A 10000-nucleotide genomic window follows, 5' to 3' on the forward strand; every position below is an offset into this window, starting at 1 on the left:
GTTCGGCGGTCAAGAGGGTCGTCGGAGGTGCGGTTGGGGTCATCGTGAAGGACTCGGGTGGTGGTGCATGGTGGTGTTGGTGGTAGTGGTGGTGATGTTGGTGGTGTTCTAGAGGACGATGCATTTCCCTTTCTCCACCCAGGGGTTGTTCTTCATCAACTCCGGGTTCAGGAAGGGATCCTCCGGTACGCCGTCCTCTATCCATTTGACCAGACTGCAGGGCATAAGAAGGAACCAGACAGACAGACAGACAGACAGACAGACAGACAGACAGACAGACAGACAGACAGACAGACAGACAGACAGACAGACAGACAGACAGACAGACAGACAGACAGACAGACAGACAGACAGACAGACAGACAGACAGACAGACAGACAGACAGACAGACAGACAGACAGACAGACAGACAGACAGACAGACAGACAGACAGACAGACAGACAGACAGACAGACAGACAGACAGACAGACAGACAGACAGACAGACAGACAGACAGACAGACAGACAGACAGACAGACAGACAGACAGACAGACAGACAGACAGACAGACAGACAGACAGACAGACAGACAGACAGACAGACAGACAGACAGACAGACAGACAGACAGACAGACAGACAGACAGACAGACAGACAGACAGACAGACAGACAGACAGACAGACAGACAGACAGACAGACAGACAGACAGACAGACAGACAGACAGACAGACAGACAGACAGACAGACAGACAGACAGACAGACAGACAGACAGACAGACAGACAGACAGACAGACAGACAGACAGACAGACAGACAGACAGACAGACAGACAGACAGACAGACAGACAGACAGACAGACAGACAGACAGACAGACAGACAGACAGACAGACAGACAGACAGACAGACAGACAGACAGACAGACAGACAGACAGACAGACAGACAGACAGACAGACAGACAGACAGACAGACAGACAGACAGACAGACAGACAGACAGACAGACAGACAGACAGACAGACAGACAGACAGACAGACAGACAGACAGACAGACAGACAGACAGACAGACAGACAGACAGACAGACAGACAGACAGACAGACAGACAGACAGACAGACAGACAGACAGACAGACAGACAGACAGACAGACAGACAGACAGACAGACAGACAGACAGACAGACAGACAGACAGACAGACAGACAGACAGACAGACAGACAGACAGACAGACAGACAGACAGACAGACAGACAGACAGACAGACAGACAGACAGACAGACAGACAGACAGACAGACAGACAGACAGACAGACAGACAGACAGACAGACAGACAGACAGACAGACAGACAGACAGACAGACAGACAGACAGACAGACAGACAGACAGACAGACAGACAGACAGACAGACAGACAGACAGACAGACAGACAGACAGACAGACAGACAGACAGACAGACAGACAGACAGACAGACAGACAGACAGACAGACAGACAGACAGACAGACAGACAGACAGACAGACAGACAGACAGACAGACAGACAGACAGACAGACAGACAGACAGACAGACAGACAGACAGACAGACAGACAGACAGACAGACAGACAGACAGACAGACAGACAGACAGACAGACAGACAGACAGACAGACAGACAGACAGAGAAGGATACAGAGAGACAAAGGGACAGAGAGAGAGGGAGAGAGAGAACAATTGTCAGGAGGAATACAAATCATATTGGTTTTACTTGCTCAGTGGAGGATAGCGAGACAGAGATACGAGTGTGATATAAAAGTACTAAAATGGTCTCCAAGAAACCAGGCAAGGCCCCAACCTGAATGCTGCAGGGGGACCAGTTAGGGGTTCAGCTAGTAGCCTCGGAAACCCAGACGTTTTTTTTATCAGAGATCACTCTCTGCTGATTTCTGATCGTCTGCACCTTTGTTAAATTGACGCACACACGCACACCCGTACACACACACACACCTCTCTCTCGCTCGAATTAACTAGTCTCATGTCGCGCAGCTGCGTCTAGATTCTCCCGGTGGATCCTGCCGGGAGCTGCCTATGCCATAGAAAGCATAGGTGGACCCCAGGCTAGGGGTGTCAAAAGACACTTAGACAAAAAGCCATTATAGGAGACTTGTGCCGTTATGGCTGCTCTATACTGAACAACAGCCACACGGTCTCCCCCGGGGTCAATACCCGTGTGAAGTGAGGGGCGCTCTTATCATCGTACATCATCATGGCGTAAAATAGACACTATGCCTATTTGCTCAGACACTCTGACGTACAATTCTCCATTCATTGTCAATGGGAATTTAATGTTTGTGTAGGACGAAGAACATACACTAATAGCTGAATATAGGAGGGGCTAGTGCCGCTCAAAAAATAAAAAAATAAAAAATCAGACCCGTGTCAAGTGAGGGGCGCTCTTATCATTATACATCATCATACATCATCTCATGAACAACTGAATTTATGTGATTAGTTAGCCGATTTGCTCGTCTAGATGACGTACATTTTCCCTTCATTGTCAATGGCATTTAATGTTTGTGTTGCCACGAATGTACATCTTATTTGAGGCACATATGACCTAATTATTGAGACGTGTGGGGACAAAAGCTGTATATGAAAAACAAAAACAAAAAACATCAAAGGATTAAGTGTTAAGAATATTATCTGTTACAGTTCTGTTGTATGATAAAGTATATAGCGAGGGTTTTTGTTTGTTTTTGGGTGGTTGGAAGATTATGGGGGGAGAGAAACAGAGAGAGAGAGAAACAGAGAGAGAGATATTAGTTGGAAGCCATAGTAATTCTCCAAAGCCAATGTAATGCCTGCTGCTGCGAGTCAGATAGCTCACGGAGGGACTGTGATAAGGAGACCAAGAGGGCCGAAGAGGAAAGTGTTTGAAGTTTCAGAGAGCTTTGAGTGCGGCCGGGTTCAGCGGGTTGTGTGGCTAAAGCAGAAGTTCTGAATCCTTTTCATAAGGGACTGCTACCAAATTGATTTGGCCACAGACCCACATTTTGTGCAGGGACCCCAGAAGATCAAGTACACAAGTGAAATTCTAAACTATTCAAATCTTAAAAAAAAAAAAAAGAGAAGCCAAGTGAGCATGTAGACCGGCTATTTGAAATATGGTTAAAACGATATATGATTTTTGCTGGGGACCCCCTGGACCACGGAGCCCACTTTGAGAACCGCCGGGCTAGTTAGACTAGAGGACAATTTCTATGCTACTGAAGATGAACAGAAACAACAACAATGGCTCCTCATTTACATGTAAAGTGTACGATCTGAAATGTCGAGAAATGTCAATGACAAAATTCGTTGTTGACAAATCAGTGGGTAACCCATTTTGGGCGGGAACTCCTTTTGGTGCCAGCATTATGTTATGCTTTAGCTATTGAAAAATAGCAGATCTACAAGCTCATAGCACGCCACCGAGTGGCGCGCTACGAGCTTAATTAAAGCTGGGTAAATAAAGCGACTGTGTTCAGTGGCTCAATAGCTCTTCCCCATGACCGCGCATCTAAAATATGAATGCTTCTAAAGACTCTTAGCGAGTGATTAATCCGATCAGCGTGACCACCTTCGCCATTGTTGTTTTGGGGAGGCCGTCTTCTTCTACAGCCAAATAGAATGGTGGTGAACGGTGGCGGTTGCTGAACTATCAGCGCCCCCCACTGGCGGGGGTTGAGTTAAACTGCATAATGCCACACTAACATGATACTACTGAATTTGATTGATCCCTTGCGGGATCAATATAGGTCTATCTTATTTCCACCGTTGCGTTTGTAACAGTAGTAGCCTCAGATAGTGTCAGTTACATAACTGACAGTACAATCTCATGTCTGAGTCAGACATGGTTGCTCATCGCGTAGCGTATCTGAAAAAAAAAAGTCGATCTACGAGCTCTCACATGTCACGTTGTGAGCTTGTAGATCTGCAATGTGTGACATGACACCAGCGCGCAAAACAAACTAAGTATAAATGGACGGTCAGGATTTCCATGATGTCATTGTTTTTCTGTGTGGTGCATGGATGGAACATGTCATTGAATCCCCTGTTTTATAGATTTTTTACCAACTGAGCGCAGAGGGACACATTTGAGCAGTGTAATGTAGACTGCTGTGTGGAGGATGGTAACCGTGAGGGACAACGTAGCCTCTTTTTGCTTGTTAGTAATAGTAGGCTACTCTGTTTTCATCCATTTTTCATCCAGTTAAAATGGGCATATACTGCTTGTGCTTATAACCACGCCCTGCTTCTGTGATTATGTGAATTTCGATGTTATTTTTCATGTCATGATTATGAATTGAATAGCCAGGACCTGAAAGACCGCAATGACTTTTTGACTGTTTGACTGTACTCTGTACTGTTAATAAAGTATTCAATCAATCAATCAATCAATCAATCAATCAATCAACGTGGAAGCACTTACCACCTCCTCATTAAACACGTGGGGATTCATATATTATACCTGGCGGTCAGTCTAGTTGGGACTGGATGAGTAAAACCAACCAGCCAAAACATTCCCAAACTAGTCGCCAAGTCAGTTGCTTTGGGGGAGTGGGCGCTCGTTTTGGTTCAATAAACGTCCTGCATACGCGCAACACTTTATTTTTAAATCAGTTAAAACTAGCCTCGCTACCCAGGCTTTTTTGTTTGTTTGTCTTTTGACTGAAAAATAAAAACCTGGGCAGGTGCACCAACAGCAGGGCCTTGAGGCTCTTCAGGCGTGCCAAAAGCGAGTGCCGGCACCGAGCAGCCAGCCGATGGCCTAGCCTAGTGCCGGCACCGAGCAGCCAGCCGATGGCCTAGCCTAGTGCCGGCACCGAGCAGCCAGCCGATGGCCTAGCCTAGCGCATCCATGAGAGAGAGCACCGTCCGAGTTGGCAAGCCGTGCCGGACGGAATGGCATGACCACCTGACCACCAGGCAAAGACAAGACAAGTGCCTGTTCAGGCACGAGGAGGAAGGCCTGCAGAGTCTGCTGTCCTCTCGGTTGCTCCGCTCACACTCAATTGACCCCGTCTGAAACCTGGCCAACTGGACCAGAGGGAACCAGAGCTGAGATATGCTAGCACCACACACGCACACGCACATGCAGGTGCACGCACACGGACAGACACGCGCGCACGCACACACACACACACACACACACACACACACACACACACACACACACACACACACACACACGCACACGCACACGCACACGCACACGCACACGCACACGCAGCACACACGCATATACATAGATATACCGTACAAGGACATCTGGACAGTTGTACCACACACACGCGCAGGCGCACGCCGCACACACACACACGTGCACGCGCACACACGCATACACACACACATGCACACACACACGCACACACGCACGTGCACGCACGCACGCACGTGTTCACTCATATAGCGCATACAAACACACAGGTATAGATTTGCCCTAGCAGCGTACACGCGCACGCACGCATGCATGTAGTGCACGCACACACCCTATATCAGCCTCTCAGAGGGAGGTGTGTCCTGAGGTGGCCTGAGGGAGAATGGGGCATACCACCTCATTAAACACGTGGGGGTCCCTGTGCTGCTGTTATAATTAATGTGATTGAACAGGGAATACCGGCGGTGAGCCCTCACACCCCCCCCCTATACGCTTCCTCTGACCACACTGTAGTGTAGGTCAGGACACCCAAAACTTCTGCTGCGACGGAGGATGGTACGTGGCTTTTCTAGTCTAAACTACGTTTTATTGTCTGCCATGTACAAGGTCTTCCTGTGGGAATGAACACATTTGAATGGGGAACTGGTACGTCCTTGCACCCCCCCAAATTGCATTTATGATGTGTATTGCATTTAGTTTATTTTTAAAGTTTTATCCCACTATTTTTGCAAAACATTTTTTTCACACAGTGTCAATTATCTAATGTAATCCTCCCTCTGCCAACCTTGGGAGAGCAACGGACTGACCTCATGCGTCCTTCTATACATGAGGAGTCCAAGCCGTTTATTCTTCTTGTGTATAAGTCAGTTCTTAGCTTTCAGACATATATTATAGCAAATATATTTCAGCCTGTGAACTATTCTAGTTTTATATCACTTTTAACTTAACCTAAAAATGTATTTAGATGATCAATGTCTGTACACTTAAATCAGTCAGTTGTGTCTGCATTAATATTAACCCTTCCTGAACCTTTACATTACCAAAGTGTCTGTCAGTCAGAAGCCTGGCCCAGCCACAGGGATTTCTGGTATAGAGCGTCGCAGTCCCGCCGAGCGGCCCGGAAGAGAATTTCCCATTCATTTTTCCCATAGACGTTTGATGAGGCAACTCATGACAATAAACAACAAATTTTGGGCCGAACAAATACTTAGAAAGAAGGAAAAAAAAAGGGCAGGGTACAACACTTTTTTTCCCTCTTCTATCTAATTATTTGTTCGGCCCAAAAAAAATGTGTTTATTGTCATGAGATGTCACCATCCGAGTTGGCTTTGTCCGAGGCTTACAGGTCTTTAAATAAATACTTTCTGAAACGTCTCTGGGAAAAATGCAGGCAATGTGTCTCGTTTCCCGAGGCTTTTGTTTTTGAGTCGAATGCGAACGAAAATGAAAGCCAGGCTACACAGAAGCTAGTCAGTCGGCTAATCAAAAGGACCCTGACAGCTTTTGGTCGTCCAACTCACTCTGTCACTGTTTTGGAGGACTTCTCTCTCTTGAAGGCCAGCTGATACTTCAGGCTGTCAACCTCCTTCTTCATCTGAGGCAGATCCAGTTCATCCATGGCTGCAGCTTCGTGTTATGGGCTCTCTCTCTAATGTAGCTGTTGGGAGAGAAGCAGATAGCTAGCGTTAGAGAGGCAAAAAAAAAAAGGTTTGGTAATTTTCTGAGCTGAACTTTTAACATTCAGTAGATTGTCTGTAGTCTGGGTTTTTCTGGCTCAAACAAGTGCTCTTATTTTCCTGTGGACAGTCCACAAACGCACACAAACACACAAACAGTCCACAAATGCCATATATGACATTACAAATTGTCAGCAGATGTCACTGTTGAGGCCTGTTTGCCTGTTTTCATCGCAGCTCAAAAGGCTTCAGAGCACACAGAGAAAACCCCAGACCAACAGAAAATCCACTGAATGTTCAAAGTTCAGGTTGTGTGGGTGTAAATGAGGTCACGAACCCTAAAATAGATAATAAAAATAAAACTAAATGAATAAATTAAGTCATGAAACCTTTAACAACTTCATCATCTCCCTCCCAAAATCTGTGTGCTCTTGTTTTACCGTGGATGTTTCGCATTGCGACCCGTCATGATAAAAACTAGATTGTCAGGCCGCTAAAATCTACTCCTACACTGTCCTGATCAGAGTGGTCACCCAATTATGTCCGGATGTTACGGTTGTGATGTCCACCCACTAGACAATATTTAATATACTGTACATATTAGGGCATACCTGTGGTTAAAAGGACTGAGCCTAAATGACCATCTTTGAACCACACGCACGCACGCACGCGCACACACACACACACACACACACACACACACACACACACACACACACACACACACACACACACACACACACACACACACACACACACACACACACACACACACACACACACACAAAATGTAATTATCCATTGCTTGAGAAGACATACAGTGCTGTCTACCTAGAGAGGAGATGCTCTGTCTGCACAATTGCACCCAAATATGGTATTCTTCCAGATGATGGAAACGTGTGACTAAAGGTTACAACAACTTGAGGTTTACAGCTGGAATCCCATTTCTCTGAATTGTGTTGCTTGGCTGCCAAACGCAAAATGGGAAAGACAAGAGATTCATATTAATTTACTGTTATCATTTTCAGACAGGAAAGTGTAGAGAGACTGAAAACCGAGGGCAGAGAGAGAGACAGAGGGGGGGGGTTGGGACACTTACAGGAGTTGGATTTGAACCATGGTCCTCTCCAACGCACAAGGGGTTATGGTACTGGTAAATGGTGCATTTATAGTATATAGCGCTTCTATCCAAAGCGCTTTACATAGATTTTGCTTTACATTGACCCATTCACACACACAATGCAAGGCACAAACCTATACACATCGGGAGCAATTAGGGGTTCAGCGTCTTGCTCAAGGACACTAACTCCCATGCAAGATCGAACTGGGAACCTCACATTCCCATTCCCATCCGGCCGCTCTGCCGGTCTATCCCTGAGCCACTGCTGTCCCAACTACTAGAAGTGTAAATATAAGTGTTCTCACTAAAAGGCATTTCTTAAGTTCTTACTATAGGTGTTGTTTTCGTTTTGATTTGTGTGATGAGGAATGAAGTACACACAGCCTGCCTGTCTCAAGCCTATAGTTGCAGACTGGAGAGAATGAAGACAAGGAAAAGCAGTGCCATGTTTCAAGTTTGAAGAGCCTCAGTTCTAGACATGTGTACAGGTTCCCATGTGCATGACATGTGGGTGCTGTGTCTAGCCCATTTTGGTGTTACCGTGTTAGCATTATGTTATGCTTTAGCTATTGAAAAATAGCAGATCTACAAGCTCATAGCGCGCCACCGAGTGGCGCGCTACGAGCTTGTAGGTCTGCTATTTTTGAAAAATAGAAGAACGACTGACATAGAAACATAGCTTTTTCAGAAAACTGTCAGGATTTAGAAGACATTTTTTGAATCTGATCTCAGGTCAAAATGGTCTAGAGGCAAATGCTTGGGAGGATAGTGTGTTCTTGCCACAGGGCCTCCTAGTGGTCTAATCCAGGAATACATTATTTTTTATCTGAGGGGTAAAAGAGAACAGTAGCTAATACATCATCTACTGACTAGGCCTACTCACAGAACTTTTAGATTTGAACATGAAACGAAACCTTATTTTTTTTCTGTGTAAGGTAAGGTGTCACATAAGCAAATATTGGAGGATGGCGGATTGGAGATGCTTCATGCAACCAGCCACAGTGAGCATTTTTAAAGCCCTCTTTTATGTGTTGTTGTCACGAAATGAGAAGTGTTGAATGCAAAGTGCAGAACCACAGACAGGCAGATCAAGTTCAATGATGATTTCTTATGAAACTCGTGATACGAGCTGGCAATAAAGCAGGACTGTAGAAGGGCAAGGACACACCATGACAACTATAAACTGGCAAGGGAACATGACTGCACACAGGGAGGTTTAAATACACAAAGACTAACTAGACACAGGTGAAACATAACTACAATCAGGAGACAGGTGAAATACAATTGCAATACAGACTGATGAGACAAGACAGGTAGCAACAATTAGAGCAGACAGGAAACACTAGGAACAACTACACAATAATAGTACACCGTTCATGACAGTTGTAGCAACAACAAAAAAAGGCTCACAAGGCATCGCAACGTATTGTGAGGTTGTAGATTTATTTTGCTCTTTTTTTTCCCGGCTTTCACCTTTTATTTTATTTTTTTATTTTTTATAGAGGGACAGACAGTAGGCTGACAGTAAATGGGGGAGAGAGATGGGGGAGTGACATGCAGTAAAGGCCGTCGGGATCGGGAGTCCAGCCCGCGGCACACTGCCAGACTCGGACTACCGGCCAAGGTGCCTGGACCACTGAACCACGGCCCAGGCCAATTTATTTTGGTCTTTAACAAAATTTAAAATTCAGACAAAAATTGCCATTTTGTAACATTTTTGCCAATAATGAAATGCACGAAAATAGGGACAGTGGGTTGAAAGTGGTTAAACTGTAGATTGAGGTATTAAGAAATGAGGTAGCCTAGCCCAACATGGGAAAGTTAACAGTTGAACATTCTCTCAAGTAGCCTCACTACCACATGTTCAATCGCATGGATTTTTGCCCCCTTGCCCCGCTTTTATAATTATAATAATAATAATATGAATAATTTGGTCTCCACTTGCTGTGTTTTTTGTCACTGTATGTTTGCACATTATTGAAATTTGTCCTCTGCTTTTTACCCACCCGAGGAACAGGGAGTAAGTAAGTGAATAAGACTTGCTCAGTTTTTT

At 45.4% G+C, this 10000-nt stretch overlaps 1 protein-coding gene across 1 annotated transcript in view; it reads right to left on the minus strand.

Annotated features, from left to right (window-relative positions):
• The window catches only part of gng13b (guanine nucleotide binding protein (G protein), gamma 13b), a 26926-nt gene that overhangs the window by 1882 nt on the left and 15044 nt on the right, over positions 1-10000 (minus strand). The window contains exons 2-3 of the mRNA XM_079520569.1: positions 6672-6808; positions 1-214 (exon numbers count right to left, since the gene is read on the minus strand). The exon at positions 1-214 is cut by the window's left edge and continues 1882 nt beyond it. Coding sequence (XP_079376695.1) covers positions 109-214; positions 6672-6769 — 204 coding nt within the window. The 5' untranslated portion in view covers positions 6770-6808 and the 3' untranslated portion in view covers positions 1-108. The remainder of the gene's footprint in view (positions 215-6671; positions 6809-10000) is intronic.

The sequence above is a fragment of the Electrona antarctica genome, assembly GCF_951216825.1.
Source record: "Electrona antarctica genome assembly, chromosome: 14".
Taxonomy (NCBI): domain Eukaryota; kingdom Metazoa; phylum Chordata; class Actinopteri; order Myctophiformes; family Myctophidae; genus Electrona; species Electrona antarctica.